Source organism: Olea europaea, chromosome 1 (assembly GCF_002742605.1).
Source record: "Olea europaea var. sylvestris chromosome 1, O_europaea_v1, whole genome shotgun sequence".
NCBI classification, from domain to species: Eukaryota; Viridiplantae; Streptophyta; class Magnoliopsida; order Lamiales; family Oleaceae; genus Olea; species Olea europaea.
The window spans coordinates 26679755-26702971 of NC_036237.1; the positions used below are offsets into that span (position 1 = coordinate 26679755).

The following is a 23217-nucleotide window of genomic DNA, read 5'->3' on the forward strand; positions in this document are numbered from 1 at the left end:
CAGCTCGAAGTCCAAAAAGTATCTGTTTCTATCAATCAGGTGATCGAAGTGCTGAAGCTTCAGAGGCCTCGTGTAAATGTCCTCTATCACCTCGAATTCCTCCCTACTGAGCTCGAACCTCATACTACTATCTGCAAAGGAACCTCCAACAGTTAGACGAATTCATATTCTGACTTCAAAAGACTAGCAGAGGTCGGGAGACTCACGAGCTGCTCAACCCTGCTTCGAACTTCCTTTGCCCCACTGGACCCAGGCTTCAGGGGCCTCGTCTTCGCAGTAGAAGTGGCCTTCAAGATAGAGGCCATGTCCGGAGCTGGGTACTCCCTCTTCTTGAATTTGTCTACACAATATGTTCAGAGGCCTCGTGTAAATGTCCTCTATCACCTCGAATTCCTCCCTACTGAGCTCGAACCTCATACTACTATCTGCAAAGGAACCTCCAACAGTTAGACGAATTCATATTCTGACTTCAAAAGACTAGCAGAGGTCGGGAGACTCACGAGTTTCGTAGTACTGGGTCGGCACTGTGCATGACAGGGCTTTGTCACCCTCCACTGCCTGCCATTTACCTCGCACCCAGAACCAGGATTCCTTCCACCCCTTGATAAACGAAGGAAGTCCCACCACAAAGGGTGCGTGAGCCCCCCAAGGCGTGAGGTAGTACCACCCCCTTGACTCCTTCCCAATTACCCGGGGCTGGAACAGGGTCATGAAGACATGAAGAGGCATGTCCTCCCCAAGTGACACTTCCTTCGACAGGAAGTACGAGCCGACCAGCTGGCTCCACCCATTCGGCAGAACCTGGGTCGGCGACAGCATAAATTTCCTAAGCACCGCCCTAAAGAATGGGTACAGAGGAAGACGCATACCTGCCCTAAACAGGTATTCACTCACGGCCATGCAGCCGGGCCTCGGATAGCAGGCCCGCTCATTCGGCTCGGGGACTAACATCTCTATGTTATGGGGCACACTGTACCTCTCCCTAAGTTCTCTCAACCTCTTCCCCGTCATATTCGAGGGCACTCTAGAAGCCCCCCACTCCTGGGTATAATCTACAGCCTCCTTGGCCATGGCATACCTATCCACCTCGGACATCCCCCCATGACCGACCCCATAGTCTAAAGACGCCACTGTAACAAGCTCCCTACCCGAAGTGGACTTCATTTTTTCAGTACAAAGACAGTAACAAGGGTTTTTTATGCAAACAATACCTAAACAAGTTCGACACAAACGGAGACTGGTCGAAATTTAATATCACAGACAACTTCGACGCCGAAAAATTGGAGATTTGAGAGAGTTTCAGAGTGCAAAGTGTTCAAAAATCCTTAAAATTGGGATTTTCTCGCCTTTTATAAAGGTCCAAGACGAACCCCAGTCATCAGATCAAATCTCAGTCAATTCGAGCCCTCCATTTCAGATCCAATCCGAGGCGTTGAATTCAAACAGTTTTTAAATCCTACGCCTCCGATTTATGCGTGCCTCCCACGCACCTCTCCAACGCGTCTGCTTCTAGAAACGCCAGCTGCTCTCATAATTGCATTTTTAATTCGACGACAACAGCGCCTTGAAAGTCGTAATGGTTCAGCTACCTTTCCTCGAAAACAAGCACAAAACATCAAATCATTGGCACAGCAACCAACGCACAATCATTACCATCAGACCTCGGCAAGCCTCGCAGGTTCGATTTCCTCAACCACCTCGGCTTCTCTCCTCGCCATTCAGCATCAAAGCCTCGCAGATCCGGTTTCCTCAACCACCTCGGCTTCTCTCCTCGCCATTCAGCATCAAAGCCTCGCAGGTCCGGTTTCCTCAACCACCTCAGCTTCCTCCTCGCCATTCAGCATCAAAGCCTCGCAGGTTCGGTTCCTGAACCACCTCGGCTTCCTCCTCGCCATTCAGCATTAAAGCCTCGCAGGTTCGGTTCCTGAACTACCTCGGCTTCTCCTCGTCATTCAGCAATCAAGCCTCGCAGGTTCGGTTTATTCAACCACCTCGGCTTCTTCATCAGTCATCCATGGCAACACTTCTCAAACCCCAACCATGATATAAATATCTATACTTGGACTTGGGGGACTATTATTTGGGGTTCAAAAATTCTTTCAACTTTTACTCCATTAAAGTCCACGCATTACATTAATGATTATACTTGGACTTGGGGGACTATTATTGCGTGTTGTCACACCTGTCCTACCCACCTGGGCCAATGGCCCACTCATCCTGATCCACGTGGCATTCCTGCCGAGGTGGCACACATTGCCGAGGTGGGTTATATCCGAAGTGCTTCAAGCCGAGGTCCATCTGTCGAAGTCCAACTACCGAGCCCCACGACCCCGAAAGCTGGAACCTGAATTTAGCTGAGGTCCTCAGGTGGAAGTATTTGTCAAATGGTCGAAGCCCCGAAGCCGCTGCACGAGCCTCTTAACCATAAGGAGCTCCTTCCACTGTCACTTATCCTAAGAGATCGCCTGCTCAGAGATCTTATTCGAATGACTGATGGAACGTTTGTTACAAGCATAAAGGTCAAGTCTTATCACTGGTATAAAGGACCTGCGCAAGCAATAAATGCGCCGTAAGCTCGCAAGTCAAGTCCCATACCTAAGAATAGACGCTTGAACTAAAGAGATGAGGCCACGTACCACTTCATCCAAGGGCTCCCATTTGATATGTATCACTATAAATACTCCCATTGTGTAATGTCAAAGACTAATGCAAGAATCAACACTAAAAACTACATTTACTCAACTCTCTCTCAGTTACTTGCAATACACAAATCGAGTTTATACACTTTCACATATACATTAACGAGTACCGGTTGGTAATTATTGTACAATCGGATTACGAACAACCCGTCAGATTCCGAACGTCACCGTCCCGCGTCGTTGGGCTACTCCCACGCCTCTTTGAACCGCTCGTTTTAGACCGTTCACGTGTCTTAGCGTGTTGGACATTCGCCCACGCAAGCGCGGGTGGGACCGGCATCTGTTGGCGCACTTTTTGGGGTCAACAGTTATAACTTGTGCAACTTGTAAAAGAGAAAAAAAAATCCTTTGCATGAATCTTCTGGAGTAGAAAGATGCATTGGACTTATTCATACTTAATGTGTTGCTCTCTGAAAGAGTTTTTCTTTTTTGGTTTCTCCTTTCTTGGTCTCAGATAAAAAAGAACAGATGCAGTGGTGGATAGATCGTGATTGAATTACTTGATCTCCTATCCACCATTAAGTTTTTCATCAACGAGTCTGTGATTAAGCAAGTGAATTAGGTAAAGTGAAATAAAGAATGTTGATAATTCATTGTTGGAATTGTTTTTGGGCTCGATATCATCAGTTCAGACCAAAGAAGCAATGTCACTCGATCATTATCAATCTGACTACAATCTTTTTCAGTCCCCTGCTGAATTGATATAAAGAATATGAGTAACTCGGTGGAGATCTAACCTTTTTAGTTTGCCATGTATGATACATCCATGGAATCATGGTTGAACTGGCCTTTCATGAAGCTGATAGGTAACAAGTCTTCTGTAAATTCATTGTACTAAATAGCTATAGTTATGTAGGACATCGATACCATTAGTGGTACGAGAATAGCTGTAGCAAGTCTTGGAAAATTATTGTGATGCTGTATACTGAGTTAGCCAATATGTATTCTGCATCATGGTAGGTCCATGCTACCAAAAATCACTCAAAAGTCAAAATTACATAACTCACAACACACTTTGGCATTGAAAGATCTAATAGGCTCTGATACCAATTCAACAAATTATACATACAATAATGGAATTTACCGTTCAAAAATTTCATTCTTTGAATTAAAATAGTCAATTTATTTTGTGGTTGTTTTGCTCCAAATATGCAATTTGTTGTATTACAATGGGCTAAAACTCAATCAAAATGTAAAGGGTTCTATTTCTGTGATTCAAGTTCAACTTTTGGTGCATGTTTGTGTATGAAATTCTATTTATTTTCACCTGTAGTTTCTTTCTCCTATAGTTATAGGATGTTGAGGGAAGTTCTAGGAAGTTATAATGGTATGCGCCTTGTTTGGAATGATTATACAAATATGCATGGAGGAAATCTATGTTCCTACGGTTGGATAGGCAACTTTGTTGGATGTTTATATGACAATCAAAGAAAGCGGCTATTGAATGTGACATTATAGTGTCATTTGTATAAATGTAAATTCCAAATAGTGAATTCATTTGGTGAATCTATATAATGGTTTGGATTTTGGATAGATTTTTTGGTCTATATATGCAAATCCAGTATATATTGTAAGTTGCATATAAGCTGAATATATGGCATGCTGGTGTAAATATGGTAAACTGCAAATACGATAAGCAGCAAATACGGTAAGTGACATATACGGTAAGTTGCATATACGGTAAGTTACATATACGGTATGCGTAATCCGGTAAGTGACATATACGGTATGAAGTTGTAAATCTGGTATATGTCTATGGATTTTGGTTTGAAAATTATACAAAACTTGATTAATGATGATGGCCTCAATTATTTCTATGAAATTAAATGAGGTGACTTGTGCAAAATTATAGTTGCAGAAGAGTGACAAAATGTGGTTTTGTCCTAATCATTTTAAAGTGAAAATTGATTGCCCAATTATTGGGATATGAAAATATTTTATAGAGCACAAATGGTGTCTATAGTTAGCTATGGTGCCGAAAATCCTTAAAAATAATGATTGTAAAATAACATTCATTTGTAAAGGATAAAAATTATGTTATGAAAAAATTGTGAAGATTTTTATGAAATATTCTAGGAATAATTTTAAAATGTATGTCATCTTGAAAGGTTGTATTGTTTGCAAACACAACTTTTCAACTGATGGTTGATTAATTCATTTAAAGTGAATATGGTGAATAAGGTGAAATGTACCTTATTATTTGATGTGAATAATATTATTTGTGAAATGTCACAAATGTGAAAGTTACACATGGTTAAAGATGCTTAGCCTTCTTCATTGTTGAATTTGATTTCAATCGTGGAACCAATTAAGTTGGTTTATGTTTGGAAAAGCATTGTTGGTCTAGTGATGATCAAATTAATATGGTTGATTGAAATACAATTTCGAATGGAAAATGATTTTTCATTCACGTGAAGCAACGACTACTATTTTGAAAGTACTTAGACTTTCACCAAGCATCCAATTTGAATATTATATAAGTGATAAATGGATTGAACTATGAAAGAGTTGATAAACTCTAAGTTTAAGAATAATCCAAAAATGTGGGGGTTATCATAAATGCTTGAGAACTTATGTGAAAAGTTCAAGTCGTGTAGGTACAATGCTACTACTTGGATATATAACCCTAATTTAGGAATTGTGGGGGTAACTTAGTTTAAAGTTACATTTTCCTGTACCTCTCAAGAAAATGGAAGAGACACCATATGAGTTATGAAAATGTCATCTTCCTTCCTACCAACACTTAAAAGTGTGGGGTGTTTGGAAAAGATGGAGATTCCTAAGCCTAAACAAATAAAAATTTGTCCAAAAATAATTGATTGCATATTTATTGAATAGGCCAATAATAGTAGTGTATATCGTTTTCTCGTATACAAATCGAACGTACACGAGGGTGTCATAATTGAGTCAAGGAATGTGATATTCTTTGAGAATGCGTTTCCTTGCAAAGATAAGGAAAATGTAAGTTGAATAACAGAACATATGAAACTATAAATGGGCCTTTAAATGAGGAGGAACCAAGGCATAGTAAGAGGGCTAGAACGTCCACTTCGTTTGGCCCGAATTTTCTAATATATATGGTAGAAAATGATCCAAAGACTTCTAAAGAATTAATGTCTATTCTGGAAGCACCGCATTTGAAGGAAGCTATCAATAGTGAGATAGATTCCATAATGTAAATTCATTCATACATGAGAATAAGCTTTAGAGTGTAAATGGATTAAAACCTGATGGATCCATTGACAAATATAAGGCTAGATTGGTTGCCAAAGGATGTAGGCAGAAAGATTGATTTGACTTCTTTACCAGCTAGAATTACTAGAATCACCGATGACTAGAATTACTTCGATAAGGTTACTAATTGCAATTGTGATAATACATAACCTTGAATTCACCAAATGGATGTGAAAACGAGATTCTTAAACGATGAGTTAGAAGAAGAGATATATATGGAGCAACCTGAAGGTGTCTCAAAGTGAAAGCCAAAAAGTTAGTAATATGGATTGAAATAAGCTCCTGACACCAAAAGTTTGACAAAACAATGTTGTCAAATGAATTCAAGATAAATGAATGTGATAAAATACACCAGATGCCTATGTGTTTGTATGTAGACAATATGTTGGTAATGGGCAATAGTCACGAAGTGGTGCTAAACACCAAGAAAATACCTATGAAGCATTACGACATGAAAGAGATGAGTGTAATACTAGAGGAAAAAATCTCTAGAACATTGAAATGAATTGTACTTTCTTAATCTCATTATGTTGAGAAAATATTTAAAAATTTTGAAGTATTAGAGAAAAGTTCAGTAAAAATCCTATTGACACAAGTCTACACTTGGTCAAAATAAGGGTGAAACTGTGTCACAACTAAGATATTCACAAGTAATTGGCATTCTAATGTATATTACGATCTGCACTCGATCGGATAATGCTTTTTCTGTGAATAAACTTAATAGATTCACGAGTAATCCAGGCCATGATTATTGGGTGGCATTGATAGGGGTCCTTAGGTATTTGAAATACTATGACCTATGGATTACATTTCACAAGATATCCCGAGGTATTGAAAGGATATTGTGATGCGATGATATACACCAAGTCTAAAGTAAATGAAAAGGGATGAAAGCCCTAAAGTGGATGAAATGGGATGAAAGTCGATCATGACGGTTATTTGGATATACAAGAACAATTGGAATATTAGAGAATACTCATAAAGTTCTAATGCATTGCAATGCTTTAATGATGATATTGAATACTCATGTATGAAATCCACTAATAAATATGATAGACTAGTGTAATGGTTTGATAAAAATCCTCCAATCATATTTGAAAATTGATCAAGCTTTAGATAAAGTTAATGAGAAACATGTAGCTTCATAAGAGGATTTCTTGGTGGTGACAATGTGTATCTATCAAATGAATCGATCGTTGACTAGCTAAATTTGATAAGATACTAAGTCACATGCAATGGTAAATCTAGACGACATAATACCATAAGCAGTTGATCTCATTAGTATAAACTTATGGATCTATTTATATGTGTTTACCAAGAGATCAAGTATACTGTATATCAAAGGAAATGAGATTAAGCCTACTGAGTAAGAGTCTTTATGATGGTAACCTTACCATGTTGACTGGAGATCCCAAGATCTTGGTTCAAAGGGACAATTAAGTTATGAGGATTCCATAAAGCACTTAGGAAACTAATTTCCTAACTCATTTCTATGATACCAAAGTGCTTTCTGCAGAGTGGTTGGAGGTTCAGATAAACTTTTAATGATTTCTATATCTTGATTAAGTCAAGTGGAGTAGGGCAGAATGCTCTTAATAGGAGATCACCTATGTAAGTGTGAAGTGGGGCCGCTGCAATGAGAATTATTCATTGCTTGAATTCTCTAAACACTTACAGAACCCAGATGGGTTCAAGGACAAAATGAACCAAGTCATTAAAACCATGAATGATTTATGGGAGACATTGTGTGAGTACTGTTGTCTTGGTTTACACCAACAGCTAATGGTTCAAGAACATAGCGTTCATCAATTAACTAGTAAATCCGATTGTATTTCACTAAGGAAGGTTCAAAATCAGAAGCTACCTTACCTGAAGTAGTGATTTTCGCTCTCTACCAGTGTTTGCATAGATATTTGCATTAATTTTCATTCATGTGGGGAATTGTTGGAATTTTATATCGAAAATTTGTTGTGACCAATTTTATATGATTATTTAAGTGGAATTCTGAATTTAGTTAACGAGAAATTAAGCCAAATATAAGCCGCTTAATACTTGAAATTGTTGGAAAATTTATAGAATATTGTGGAATATTCTAGAAAAGAGTTAAATGAAAAGATGTATTTTCATATGAACAGTCATGACCTTAGGCATAATCATTTTCCAATAATTATGAATTTCAAGAGACGTGACTCTTGGTATGATTGTGTCTTTTGGCATACCTTTCCAACTACTATATATAGACCCCACGTGTTTGAATTTTATCATTCAAGAAATTCATGAAAGTCAATAGATAGTTTCATATCATTTCATTCCATACTTACACTTTAGTTTGCATAAAATACTTGTATCAAAGTCATGGTAATAGTAGAGAGGGAACTCCATTCGAGTTTGTTGGTCGAAGTCATTTGAAGTGCTCTTATGACTTGACATGGTCGTTGTATTTTGGGAGGTGATTGCCAAAAATCGTTAGCACCAATTCGAAACAAATTCATTTTAAGGACAAAGTGTCTAACACTTGCCTCGGCCGATCGCATCACTCGCATCCCACCTTAATTCTTTCTAATTTCTTTCTTCGTATTTGATTTTTGAAAATTAATAACATTCTTTTGATTTCACGTAGATTTGAAATAAAGAAAGGAAATGATTGAATCTGTCATTTCATCTTCCTAAATCTATTTCGGTAAGACGAAATTGTATTTTGATTTCGTGAACGTAAATGACATATTTTGTGAATATAATATGCACAATATCGATGTAATTTTTCAACAAATGATTCACTGCTTTTTGAATTTTCGTAAATAACGAGTATGTGCTATTTGTATAGAATAATGACATCTAACACTAGTGATGCTAGAACACAAGTTTAAGTGACAACATTTTATAGATTTAATTAAATGAGTAATGTGACTTTGTATTTAAATAAATCTATCATTTATTGTCATGTAATTGTCATCTAAACTTATGCTAACACTAGTGGTGATGAATAGCGTTATTCGTTTGTATAGTCTTGAATGCAGTGTTATGTTGACTTGGCACGACATTTGGCCTTTCAAATTTGACCATCAAAGGCACGAGATGGAATCTGTGTTGTGCCTAATCTTTTAAAATGTACACGTTACGTGAAGATGTAACAGTTTCTTTCAGATGCAAATAATTAAAAGGAACTACTTTGCTATAAAGTCACAAGTTCGGGACACTTGATGGAGGAATAATGGACTTGTGGGTCCAAGGTAGGAACTATATTAAAGAAAAATGAAGTTTAAGACCCTACGTTCCTAGTGTTTGTGGCTGGAGAGAATTGAGATCTTGAGGGCCATCATGCTCTAAAAGAGCTCTTCAAATATCGTGTGATCCAAGAAAATGTTGATTGACTATTTTAGACAATGATATTCGAGCTTTTAGATTGAGTCCAAAATAACGTGGAGTACATGGCATTAGGTTGTAAGAAAAAGTCGACTTTGAGATTGATCAATGTCACTCTTTGCAATTTTAGCTTTTCGACGCTCAAAAAAGAGGAAGATAACGCAAGTTGAAATTGCAGACATGCTGTCTTGAGTTTGTTATTTGATAATTCTAGTGGACTTTATTAAGATTGTGCTTATTTTAAGAGGCTTGTTTTAAATTTGAACTTGTCGAGATTCATTAAAGAGACTGACATTTATTTTTGTGCAATGAACATTGTCATTATACTTGCCAAGTCATTCTTCACGTGCCCCATTTACGAGAATACTAGGGGCATTTATTTTTGCTATTTTCAAGCTTTTTTAAGTTTTGTAAAATACTCTATAAACTTGTTTGGTTTGATATTGTTGAAAATGTAAACTTGCGGGGTGGTTCAGTAGTCAGGCCTTGAATTTATTCCCAATGGTCATCAGTTCGAGTTGTCTCAGAGTTACGAAGGTGAGTATTCGACTGTAAACTTCAGAGCCTCGTAGAATTAGTCGAGGTGCGCGTAAATTGGTTCGGATGCTCATGATTATGGAAAAAAAAGAAGATATTGTTGACAGTGTATTTTTTGAAAATAAAATAAAATTTATAATATAATATTCAAAAAATATTTTGATAATATGAATGTTTTAAGTGAAAACATGTGAAATCATTTACCTTCCTTGGTGGTTGGCGAACATGCATATGAAGGAATTGGGGACTATAGGCTTGGACCATTGAAATGATGAGATTCTCTGTTTCTTTATTAATTTTATTTATATTCAGCTTGTTTAGTTGGATTTTCATTTCCTTTTTGTAAACGTAATTCTTTCTATTTGCTTATGAGAAAAATGGTAAGTGCACAAACATCTCTATTAAAACATTGTCCAATAAATAGAAATTCATTCCAACTTCATTGGATAATGCAAGACAAACTAATGATAATTATTACCCTGGATGAATGAATTAAAGTATCGAATAATGCTAGTCATCAAGAGTCTATAAGATCACCGATTTGTGTGGGGCCACTGTCTTATTTTTCACTGGTCTTTTTAACTAGGCTTCTTTCTTCACTAACACTTCGGAAATCCTGGAGATTAAGCAACTATAAATTTGTCATTTAATCTCGTTAGACAATGTAGTAGCAACTTCAATATCATATAAGATCGATAATTATAAAAAATCTAGATGAATAATATCAATCTTTGCTTTCTGGATTTTGCTATATATACATCAAGTTTTACGTAATGGATTACATAATCCCACATATCACTTTATCATTGTTAATTTAAAATACAATTAACTTTTTTGTACAATCTTTTCCCTCCATACAATTTTAAGCAATTTTTTATGTATTATTTTTACGTACAAGTAGCATAATACTAACTTTAAATGCAGAAACAATGTTATTTGTAGTCGTTTACTTCATAGTCGTTATACTTGACATACGTATGACGATTAGTTATTTGATGTATTAATTTGGTAGTTTTTTATTGCTTTATCCTTATGTATCAAATTACTAACAATTATACATACATCAAGTAAAGTGACTGCAGTAGTGACCGATTGTAAATAACATTATTCGATGGATATTGAACAAGCGTGGTGGTTTCTGTAGGCTACAAACACATGTCAACAACCCTATTTGGTAGGGCCCAATCATGGAATGCATGGCTGTGACCATTGGGTCCATAACCCTAGATTTGCAGCAACGTCATGCCCCACCATTTTTAGATCTATCTGCTTCCCGACCACTCTGACCGAGTTAACGTTGGCACTTCAATTGTCACACTTGTGTTACGAGGATTAAACAATTCTCTATTGTTTGGTAAAGGTTATTTTTCCAAAAAAACAAAAAGTTAAAATTTATTTAATATAACGTACAATTTATTTTATTTTGCGTACTAACTATATAGAGAGTTCTCGACCTTTAGGAATAGAACTTTTAGGTACCAACTTTATTTATGTAGTAATAAGATTCACAACATGAACATTAATAGAAAATAAATGTAAAGATAAGTGAAAGAAAATTGTTTTCAACTTGAAAATTTCACAAATTGCAAATTTATTTCTCACATGAATATTTCATATAAGTGGTCAGTGGTGATTATGTGGATGGAATAGCAATGATAATGGGATGAGAGGCAACGATGACTAGGATTTGGATCGAGAGATATCTATTGGTATCAATTTTTTCAACTAAGAATTAATTAAATACTCCTTTTGTCCCCCAATCAAATGAGTTGATAAATTCAGATGCATCATTGGGAAAAAAATATAAAAATTTATTTTTTATTTACTTTTAAGCTACATTATTAAACAATAATAAAAGAAAAACACTCTAGCCCATAATCTCTAGTTTACTTCATTTTGTACAAATTATGGTGCTAGATTTCATGGATCGATGCAAAAAAATTGAGGCTTGGCATATTAAAATTCCGAAAGCTCGCTCAATTTGGAAGCATAAGCTCTCATTCTATAAGAAAAAGTAGCACAATGGTCCTCAACTTTTGCCTAAAGTGACAACTTCATCTTCAACTTAATTTTTAGTTGAGTCCTAGTCGACCCATCATCATTGTTTTTATACATAGAGTAAAACTTTTTGATGAAGCTCCTTATTTTCAACTAAAATAAATAAAAAATAAAAAAAAGTTCATCATCTCCACCAAACTCAACCCCTCCTATTTTCTTAATAAAAATTGATTAATTAAGCTATTATAATATGAAATCTTGTTTTTTAACATGTCTTTGTATCACCTCGTGTTGCATTATCGGTTTCAGTGCAATCTTATTCTTTTTTCCTCGAAAAAATAAGAAAGAATTGTGCTATCTACAAAACAGTGAAATACCTAATGTTTGGTTGGTGAGCTTGGGATCCAATGCTAAATAAATGGTGTGAGCAGCCCAGTTTATGCATATAAGTCTGAGTATACACACAAATCATTGTCTTGAGAAGCATAAAAGAAAAAAAAAAAAAGGAAAATAGATATATATTTGCTCTGAGCAGATTTCACGTGAAGCTTCACCCATATGTCCGCGAGCAAGAAGTTGATGAAAAAACTAAATGCACAGACTTCTTAGAGAGAGAAATTGAAAAAGGTGAAAATTTTAATGGCCACTACTTTTTAGAAACAGAAACTGGGTTCTGCTGCAACTCCATTGTTGAAGAAGATGTGTAGAAGAAGAGTTATTATTACTAATTTTGCATTCTAAGCTTGTTTTGTTTTCTGGGTGTCGGTGTTTTCTTTTCTTGTAAAACATGTTATTGTATTGGTCAAACGTAAGGTGTTGATAAGAATGACACTAGCTGGTCCTAACGATACACAGAGACACTAATCCTGTCATTTCACAATCGTACCCTCTTTTGAAAGTGCTAGCTAGATCTGGAGATGGGTATCTCAAAATGAAAGTGATTAATTAAAAGTAAAGACAGAAAAGCAAAATGTCTTTTGTATTGTATATATCCAGCCTGCCATCAACAATCTGTGAGAATTTTTTGCTCGTCAACACTTTTTAAAAAACCCTTGTTTCTTGGTTTGATTACCATTTGTCTCCCTTTTAATTATGGAAATCTTGAAATCAAGATTTGATTTTTAGAGATATATTGGTTGACTTAAGAGTTGTCATTATTAACCTCCATCGATGGCTATTCCTTTGTGGTTGAAATGCAATCCCTCTCTCTCCTCCTCCTCGTTCTTCTTCTTCTTGTCATTGTTCGTTGCATTCCCACAAGTAAAATCAGGTGATGCAGAAACACTTCTTGCATTAAAAGCTGTAATTGACCCATTGGGGTTTCTTCAATGGGGAAGAGGAACTGATTTCTGCGAGTGGGAAGGGGTTAAAGAATGCATGAATGGAAGGGTCATCAAGCTTGTGGTTGAAACAGTAAATTTGACTGGCACACTGGATGGGAAAAGTTTGAATCAGTTGGATCAGCTTAGGGTTTTAAGCTTTAAAGAAAATTCATTATCTGGGTCAATTCCACAACTCTCTGGCCTTACCAATCTGAAATCCCTTTACCTCAATGATAATAAGTTTTCCGGCGAAATCCCGGCTGGGCTTTCAGCCCTGCACCACCTGAAAGTGGTGGTTCTTTCTGGCAACAGACTATCAGGTCACATTTCTCGGTCTTTTGTTGCTTTGAGCAGATTGTATGTTCTTTATTTGCAGGATAATCAGTTGACAGGTGATGTTCCACCTTTTAATCAGACTAGTTTGAGATTCTTTAACGTGTCGAATAATTTACTCTCTGGTGAAATCCCTGCGACAAATTCATTGGTTATATTTAATGGATCCTCATTCAGTGGTAACATTGATTTATGTGGTGTACAAATTCAAAAACCGTGTAATTTTGGTCCATCTACTAGTCCATCCTATTCAATCCCACCCATCGAAAAATCGAGGAATCATAAAAGGAATAAGAAGCTCATTGTTATAATTGTTTCGTGCGTTGGTGGATTTGTGTTGTGCATTTTTGCAGTCCTACTGATTACATGTTTGAGGAAGAGAAGTAAGAAAAAGGAGACAAAGAGTAAAGTGGTTGCACGAGGAGTAGATGAAGGGATTACTAGTGCTGGTGGGGATGGTGATAATGGGGGAAAACAAGGAGGATTCTCATGGGACCAAGGGGGTGAGGGACCAGGGAGCTTGGTGTTCCTCGGACCAGGGGATCAGCAAATGAGCTATAGTATGGAAGATTTATTGAAGGCTTCGGCTGAGACATTGGGGAGGGGGAGTATGGGGAGCACATACAAAGCAGTGATGGAGTCGGGTTTCATTGTGACCGTTAAGAGGCTAAAGGATGCCAGGTATCCAAGGATGGAGGAGTTCAGGAGACACATTGAAATTCTCGGTAGACTAAGGCATCCCAACCTTGTTCCTCTGAGGGCTTATTTCCAGGCTAGTGAAGAACGCCTGCTTGTTTATGATTATTATCCCAATGGCAGTCTCTTCACTCTCATTCATGGTACGTTCTTCTTTTTCGGATTCAATCTGCATTTTTACCTTCTATGAATAACATATATGCCCACATTTATTTCTTTGTAGAGTTTTAGCATGATGTTTCGATGACCACTGTAACTTATTCATTGCAAGTATAAAGTGCTTCTCCTGATCACTCCAAAGGAAACTTCTGGTCTGATATTAAATAGTCAAATCAATATTATCTGTTATAGAGGCTTCTTTATAATATAAATTTTGTCGAAAACTGTAATTGTTAAATTTTCAGATGTAGCACCAACTAGAATCCTAAAAGAAACCTCATGATCACGAAACATATTTTGCAATATTGAATTTCTACGGCAATTCTGTGTACTGCAGTAAGTAATGTTATTACATAGCCTCGGTTTGGATACACAATTATAAATTTTTTATAAATTAGTCAAATTTAAACATTAATTTCAACTACACATTCATAGCTACTAATTATTATCCACACATTTCTTGGAACCCACTAATATTCCTCTTTATAAATTATATATAAATTTCTAAAACGGAGGCTTAGTCTTCAGTCACAACAGCTAAAATTTCCTGCAAAATGCAATGCCTCGTAAATATAGCCTTGTTTACTTTTTCTTTCTCATCCTATATGTTCCAGCTCAAGCCTTTTCAGTTCACTTGCAATAGAAATGATTCTTGGCTCAATTTTTTTTTGGTTTGTTCTATTCAATTACATAATATATTTTGGAAAGTTATAATCTTCATTGAAGGGGTGGGAAGAGTGATATAAGAATTTGATCTTGCTATTGAAGTAGCTTGGTCATTGATCTTGAACCATGCCTCAGAATCTCAGATGAATCCAATATATTATCCCTTTAAATTGCACCTTGTCATCATGCATTATATTAATTTCTGTTGAACAGAAGTGTCTCTTGAAGCTGGCATCACGAACGTTTCAATAGCATCTAATTGATGGGTGTATTTTCCATTTTCATGCTGGCATTTTGTGAAGTAATATTTTTACTTATATTGTCTTTTAACAGCGATTCTCTCATTTCCTTATAGGCCTATTTCCTTCACCTGATATACTTGGTGTAGGAGTTCTAACAAATTATAGCATTCCTAGTATATTATGAAGAAGTTTTAGTGATTTTTCTCATTCTGCCATCATATTCCATACTTTGGTGCAAATGGTTCTTTAATTCTTGGAAGAATACTATGTTTCATCTTATTCTTGTACTGTTTGCTTAGGATAGGTTTGAGATGAAATCTCAATGTTGGCACACATACGTGAAATTTTATCTTAAACCTGTTATGTTCAGGATATGCTACATCAAAACTTCTGTAGAAGATATCGAGTTACTTACAAAGTAATGTAGCTTGTCTCAATATATTACTTACTAAAAAATTCGTAGTTATTGGCCATAGTTTACTCAAATGAACTGAACAGTAAGAATTACGAAATATTACTTCAATTGGTTGTACTTGACTGAATTTGGGATGTCTTTCCTTAATGTCCTCTTTTATGATCTGTAATAATTATCAAATTGACCAACTAGGTAAAAAGAGAGAGAAAATAAACGAATATGAGTTTTCTGTTTTAAGAACAAGTTATGTAACTAATAATGTAAACCATGAAAAATAACAAAATTCAATTTTGAACTCAAGGGAGATTCCATAAGAAGCCTTAAAAGTTGATAATCCTCCTTTTTAGACTTGCTGTCCAATCAAACTATATTCACTTTTATTGGGGGTAGAAAGTGTGAAAAAAGAGCAAAAACTTAATCTTTGGATCTGAGTTGGAAATGTAGAGTCTAACTGAGTGAAATGAAGTGCAGATTATTTGCAAATTTAGTTCTTATATCAAGCTTGCCAATTATGCAAGTATTCTAAGAAATGAATGTTATATTTTCGTTCAGAGAAGCAACGTGGCACGTCTTAGGCTAATTGTTTATTTAATTCTGCCTTTATGCATGATTTGCTGTAAATATTTTGCAGGATCAAGAGCTTCAGGTGGTTCAAAGCCTCTTCATTGGACATCCTGCCTGAAAATAGCAGAGGACTTGGCAACTGGACTGCTTTATATCCATCAGAACCCTGGTCTAACTCATGGGAACTTAAAATCATCAAACGTGCTTTTGGGATCCGACTTCGAGTCCTGCCTCACTGATTACGGGCTGACACCTTTTAGAAACATAGATTCTGTTGAGGAATCCAGTGCTTCTTCCCACTTTTACCGAGCCCCTGAATGTCGTGACATGCGAAGGCCACTAACGCAACAAGCCGATATATATAGCTTTGGCATCCTTCTCCTCGAGCTCCTGACGGGAAAGACTCCATCTCAAGACCTTGTTGAAGAATACGGCTCGGACATTCCTAAATGGGTGCGATCAATACGTGGAGAGGAGACGGAGTCAGGTGATGAGCCTACATCATCTAGCAACGAGGCTTCTGAGGAAAAGCTCAGCGCACTTTTGAACATATCCATGGCTTGTATTTCAGTTACACCAGAAAACCGTCCTGTGACAGGGGAGGTTTTGAGGATGATCAGAGAGGCAAGAGCAAAAGCTCAAGTGTCTTCGAATAGTAGTGACCACTCACCCGGAAGATGGTCAGATACTGTTCAAAGCTTGCCTCGAGAAGAACATCTGAGTATTTGATTTGTTGATGATTAAGCTCGTACTTGTGTGCAATTTTTTTTGGTCCAAATTGAATTCTGCTTAGCAATGCCGAGCCTTTTCCATTGCCTCAGTCCCTTTTTTAACTTTTCTGTAGTTTTAGCTACTTGGATGTTATGGGAGTAAACTGGAGATAGAACTCCATTTCACATTCATTTTTAGGCATGATTTAGTCATTTTCTTTAAATGGGAATCTTTGAAAAGGCACAATCATTGAAATTTTAGCGTACTCGAATCTTGCAGCCTGGAAATCTCTTTTCAACTACAAAAATAGATTCGGCACAAATAAAAACTGGCAGATCTTGTTCATTTTGCATCACACTTCAATTGAATTGATAACTACTACTTAACAGCAGAAGTAGAAGTGAATTGTTTTCTTAAATTGTAGCAAGGTTCAATTGTCATAATTCCATTCAAATTGTGTATAATTTTACCAACCCGAAATCAACAACTCAATAGAAATCCCATTGAAGATTGAAGAAAGGATCTTTTAATGATCTCAACATTCTATTAATGGATTAAAATAGAATCGATAGTACACTTCTTTATCACACCCGGATTCGACCCCTTGTACTCAATGACACGTCTTTCGCAAGTCTCACACCCAATATACTATTTATTACCTTGAACTGACTTAATTGTCGAAGTGCTTGCAGTCACCTTCCCATTACCGGAGAAGGTTATGTGCAACTTACGATTTGTTCAATTACCAAAGAAAAGTTTACGAAGACGTAAGATGAGCCGAAATCTGTTGGCCATGTCACCCCATACAAAAATCGAGATCAACAAATTCTGAAGATTATTGCATTTTGTATGCAATGCTAAGTTTTTGAAGATAACCATTTGACTCATTTGACTCTTTTTCAAAATTCTCGAACTTATTCCCTTTGAAGTGCTCGTATCTTTCCAATTGCATTCTCTAACACATATCAACATAGTTCTCTTTATTGTTTTTAAATTTACCCGCTCTATTTTGTTTAATGTAAAAGGCGAATTATATTGAACTTTTAATCTAGCCACAGAAAAATCGAAATCTTCATAAACCAGTTAATTGTTGGTGCAATAATCCTAAATTTCCTGATATCTTTCTGATTTATAATTTGTTTTTGAACGAAAGCGGCCAAAAAACAAAATCACGCATCTGCTATCTCTAAACACCAAACAAAAATTCCTATTGAGGAGTAGAACGTGTCAAAAGTAAATACACATTCAAAAGAAATTACCAACAAAGCCAACAATATAAATCATTTATTAGTCTGTACCAGTTATTGAATCCGTAAAAACAAGACGAAAATCTAATAACCAAAATTGGATATAGCACCAACCTCAACAACCATGTATGGAAGAAACAATATTTTGTTATTGATCTTCAAGCGTCAAAGAAAATCAATAACCATCCAAACCCATACAACTGAAGAGAAGTATCATCCAGTCAATCGTTTAAAGACGGACCAACAAGAAGTTTACGATGATACATAGGAGGAAGTTCAATTTCTCTACTTCTAAGCTCAAAATCAGTAGAGAAAAAAATTGAATTTGCTAACACTTAGCAAACCAAAACAACGCCTTCAAAGCTTCAAAATAAATTGGATTGATAGCAAGAGCCATAAATCCAACATTTATCCTTCTCAAGAGTACATGACACCCATCTTCTTTGCAAAGTCGTCTCCATCTTCATCATCAGGGTATTCCTCTTCCGCATCTCCATTTTCACCTTCATCTAAGTCATCATAACATTCTCCATCCACTTGCACATAATCGGATGCACCAGCCCTCTGCTTATATGCATCATGTCCTTGGTCATCCAACCGATCCTCAACTATCATTCCATCTTGAGATTCTAGCTCTCTAGCATCACGTGATCTGTAATTTTCTGCTCCATCATCACCTGATGCAGATTTGGAATACTCATTAACAGGTGCTGAGGAAAGAGCACGCTGATCCTCCACAGTCAGAGTAATCTTCGTCATTTTCTGCATTCCTTCTTCCTTTTGATTGTTGTCCTTATTATTACCTGAGGCAGTTATTTCACCCCTTTTCTGCTTCAGAATCTCTTCCAGAGGCTTAGGCCCTTCAAATGGTCGTTGATAGCCATCAAGCATCGAGTGTTTTCTCTTCCCAAGGGATTGCTGCTCACTAGTCTTACCATTTTTCCTGCTTTTAAGCTCTGCAAGACTTTTTGGACCAGCAAAGGCAGTAATATTTTCACCCTTGATTTCTCTTCTTAAGTTTGCACCTCTATTATTCTTCCCGCCAACATTAAAATCATCTTCCTCCCCCTTTATTATGTCTCGAAGCCTTCCATGGTGAGAGGACTGTTGTGTCCTTCCAGAAGACGATCTACCATGATCTGTTCCGCTAATTATTTCCCTATCAACTTGCAAGTCCCTTCCATTGAGTGTAGAAGATCTCCCCGGAAGCTTTATCCTTCCTCGAAGGCGACTGCTAAGAGAACTATCACGTGGGGGCAAATATTGTGTTTCCCTAGTCGAAACGTTGTATCCTTGATCATCAACATATCTGTCACGTGTATATTCATGACTGATGACAGATCTCAAACCATTACTTCTTCTGTGCTTTGATAAATGATTCCTTAGATCTGTTTCACTAACTAGATCGGGGCCATTGACTCTAGCATGTCTCTTGTTCTGGTAAGCAGACCCTCCTGACATCCTCTCAGATGAAGCCCTGTGCTGCTCCCAAGCGTGCTGACCTTGAGTGCGCTCATACGAGTCATAACGACGAGGATCACGATGTATATCACGGTCAACATCAACCATTGAATTATAATCAGCAGAATGCCCAATGTCATAATCATTTCTGCCTTCATGATTCCCAGTCATTCCATACTGATCTTCACCAGGATAGTAATCCGAATCTCTTAGTTCATCATCCACCAGAACATCAAAACCAGGTGAGGGCTCTCTCGAAAATTCTTCTGCATCCTTACTGTTCATACTACCATGTTCATCTACCGGATGAGACTGCTGAACCCAGATAGTCCTGCTGGATTGCTTTCCATTATTAGTAGGTGAAATACTAGCTGGTCTGTAGACGGAAAACTCTTCATTCATTTCTGAAGTCGTTAGTGTCTTTTTGCCTATAGAAAATTCATTCCTCGCAGGAGTGGGTTCTACTTTCATGGCAGGTTTTGTCATGGCTGGTTTTGTATGCAAAGGTAACTCAACTGATTTTTGTACAGTTTTAGACGGGACCTTTTCTTGTGCATACTTTTCGGGTCCACCAAAAGTATTCTTGAAAGATGCAGGCCCAGCAGTAGACATTACTGGTACCTGAATGTTTTTGTTACTCACAGAATTCGGTGCATGCAAAAATTGACACCAGTCACCTTTCAAACAGTACCCTTTCTGGAAGAATATGCAGGGTACCCCTTGTTTACCAGAGGCAGTTGGAACATGTGGAGCAGGTGTAGAGGCAGCCTGCGATGGAGGTACAGCAGACAAAGCAGAAGTTTGAGCTTGTGTCTCCAACAGTCCATCCAGCGGCTGAAGAACAAAAGAAGATCAATACCCTCTTTGCTAATAATAAAAACCAAGAGTTAAGAACAGTGATATCACCAATACAATATCAAATCTATATTTGCATGATATCAGTCTATTTTATCACAGAGTTAATAGAATAATACCATCTATGCCAAAAAAAGAGAAGACTCACCGGGTGGCGGAACCCACACTTCGGATTCAGGCAATTACTATGTAACCAGTACCAACAGTCCCTTGGGTTTACCCTTGCAACGTCACTATGGCGGTACTCGCATTCGCTTCCCTGTAGCCAACAAAATAAGTGCAATGTAATCATTAAGCCAAAAAGAGCAGGCAGTAGAACTTGTTTGGCCGCAGCATGGAATACCATATGCTTGTACAAGTTGACAATAATGTATTGATCCACTAAACATCATCGAATATTTGATCACAATGGAAAGAATGCCAAAAAAATCATTTAACCAAAAAGGATACTTCTGGTTAACAAAAAATACATGTAGGATTCTTAGTAGTCAGATAAAAAGTGAAAAATTATAATCACGGTCAGTATTGCTTGTCATTTCAGCAAATTTTATGTCTTGGGAGCAAATATCTAAAGCAATGGGCTTACTCTATCAAATTCATTTTATTTATCAGTGATGGGGTGACCAAAGGCAATAAATTTCTAACCAATGCCAATCATTCCGTAAACAATAATAACTAATAATGACACCAGGGAGCCAGATTCCATGTCACCCTTAATTGGAAGGAGAACGTATAGCCAAATCAGTCGCTTTACGCATGGAAAGCAACAAACACCAGCAAGCAGAATGCTGGAACAATTAATGCGTTGCATAACCAGCAGATGTGATAAAACCACCAAAGTGATGAAAAGAACAAAAATACACACAGCATAGTATGTTTTTCTGAGCAATACACAACCTAATTTAAGATCAATCATTGTATTAATCAACTTTGAAACTAAACCATCATTTTAACTGCCTTCCCGAAATTTAGTGTCGAGAACGTATAGCCAAATCAGTCGCTTCACGCATGGAAAGCAACAAACACCAGCAAGCAGAATGCTGGAACAATTAATGCGTTGCATAACCAGCAGATGTGATAAAACCACCAAAGTGATGAAAAGAACAAAAATACACACAGCATAGTATGTTTTTCTGAGCAATCCACAACCTAATTTAAGATCAATCATTGTATTAATCAACTTTGAAACTAAACCATCATTTTAACTGCCTTCCCGAAATTTAGTGTTTTTTAGTCCCAAATATGCAATCATATCACTAACGCGAAAACTTACCTAAAACAGAAACAGTTAATCTTTATATAATGGAATTTCATTCCAAGAATTGAACCGCACATACCAGCACTTTCTTAATAGAGACACCGACACTCACAAACCCTAGCAAATATACATAAATAATATAATATATAGATGCACACAAGCGGCCCACATATATTATGAGATACATGAGTGCCTGCGGATGGATGGAGAGATCTATAATATGTCATAAATTGAAAGCCGTTCTTAAAAAACAAGCAAAAAGAATCATTAATATAAGAAAAGCATAAAAAAAAAAAGAAAAAAGAAGAAGAAATCAAGCAAAACTGTGGAGATTTTCAAGAATGAAACTAAACCTCACATAATCCAACACCTACCGCAATCCTATAATGTCATATACATAAATTTGATTAAAAAAAACTCCAAATCCCTAAGAAAATCATAGATCCTAACCAATAATTTCAATATTTCTCCTGAAAAGATCTAACACATGCAGAAATTCTATATAAATTCATTCATGCTCATATACATACTCCTATCAAAATAAATAATTCCAACAATAGATACTAGAAAATATAAAAGCAACCTTTTTGCAAGTTAAAGGAGAAGCCAGAAAGTAAACGCAATCAGTGTTTCTTTTGAGCGCTTCTTCTTCCGCTGATGCTGTCACTGTCTGTGCTGGTGGTACTGCTGCTGATTCAATCGGCGGCTTAGTGCCCACCATGGTGGCTCTCAGAAACCCTAAAAACTTGCAGATCCTTAACAAAACCACTTATAAAATGTAGGGATCTAGGGTTCTAAGTACGAATCCAATCACCGGCACATCAGATTAACTTTTTCTGAGTTTTGAGAAAGGGTTTTGTTCAGATTATTCGTAGTGGAAAAGATACAAAGCTTTAGGATAAACGAAAAGGTTTCTTTTGCTGCATTTCATTTATTTATTTGGTTTGGCTGAATGCTGGGTAAAATCCATCTTAAGTTATTTTCAAATAGTTTTAGTTTTCTTATTTTTAGGTTATAATAATTTATATTTATGAATATTTAATTAATTTTACTATATTAGAGCCTATTTGGTATTGATTCTTAAAATCATTTTTTTTTTACCGTTTAAGAGAAAAGTAAATCTCACATGTAAGTGAATAAATAAAAAATGATGACTGATCATGTTAAATAACTATCAAAAAAATTTAATTTTTAACTTAAAAAATCAGAACCAAACAGGGGCTAAATACTGAATTGAAAATTGTTGCAAAATTTTTAAAAAATAACTTAAATGAAATTTGTCAAAATAATAAAATAATAATAATTCCATTTGTTTATCACAGAACAACAAATTTGGTTTGATTCTTAGGCCCTGTTTGGTAGGGATTTTTTGCCCCAAAAAATTGATTTTTTTATCGTTATTTTACTATTCAAGCCGTAATTTTTGACTTCTTTTCTCACATGTGGACCCCACTTTT

At 36.5% G+C, this 23217-nt stretch overlaps 2 protein-coding genes across 2 annotated transcripts; one reads left to right on the forward strand and one right to left on the reverse strand.

Annotated features, from left to right (window-relative positions):
• The first annotated feature begins 12178 nt into the window (after positions 1-12178).
• Positions 12179-17204, forward strand: LOC111399089 (inactive leucine-rich repeat receptor-like serine/threonine-protein kinase At1g60630). Its single transcript, XM_023026324.1, has 2 exons — positions 12179-14325; positions 16296-17204. Exons 1-2 carry the CDS (start codon positions 13002-13004, stop codon positions 16955-16957), a joined length of 1986 nt encoding a protein of 661 aa, XP_022882092.1. The 5' UTR covers positions 12179-13001; the 3' UTR covers positions 16958-17204.
• Positions 17205-18203: 999 nt separating this feature from the next.
• Positions 18204-22704, reverse strand: LOC111399096 (zinc finger CCCH domain-containing protein 17-like). Its single transcript, XM_023026337.1, has 3 exons — positions 22344-22704; positions 20651-20761; positions 18204-20481 (listed from the first exon to the last, which is right to left on the reverse strand). The coding sequence occupies exons 1-3, from the start codon at positions 22479-22481 to the stop codon at positions 18604-18606; spliced, it is 2127 nt and encodes a 708-aa protein (XP_022882105.1). The 5' UTR covers positions 22482-22704; the 3' UTR covers positions 18204-18603.
• Between the last annotated feature and the right edge of the window lie 513 nt (positions 22705-23217).

Bases quoted from the DNA above. Each gene is read 5' to 3' on its own strand.
- LOC111399089 (XM_023026324.1), top strand. From the start codon at position 13,002: ATGGCTATTCCTTTGTGGTTGAAATGCAATCCCTCTCTCTCCTCCTCC. The intron at 14,326-16,295 runs GTACGTTCTTCT...AATATTTTGCAG, and splicing joins TCTCTTCACTCTCATTCATG to GATCAAGAGCTTCAGGTGGT.
- LOC111399096 (XM_023026337.1), bottom strand. From the start codon at position 22,481: ATGGTGGGCACTAAGCCGCCGATTGAATCAGCAGCAGTACCACCAGCA. The intron at 20,762-22,343 runs GTTGCTTTTATA...TGTTGGCTACAG, and splicing joins CTCCTTTAACTTGCAAAAAG to GGAAGCGAATGCGAGTACCG. The intron at 20,482-20,650 runs GTGAGTCTTCTC...TTTGTTCTTCAG, and splicing joins AGTGTGGGTTCCGCCACCCG to CCGCTGGATGGACTGTTGGA.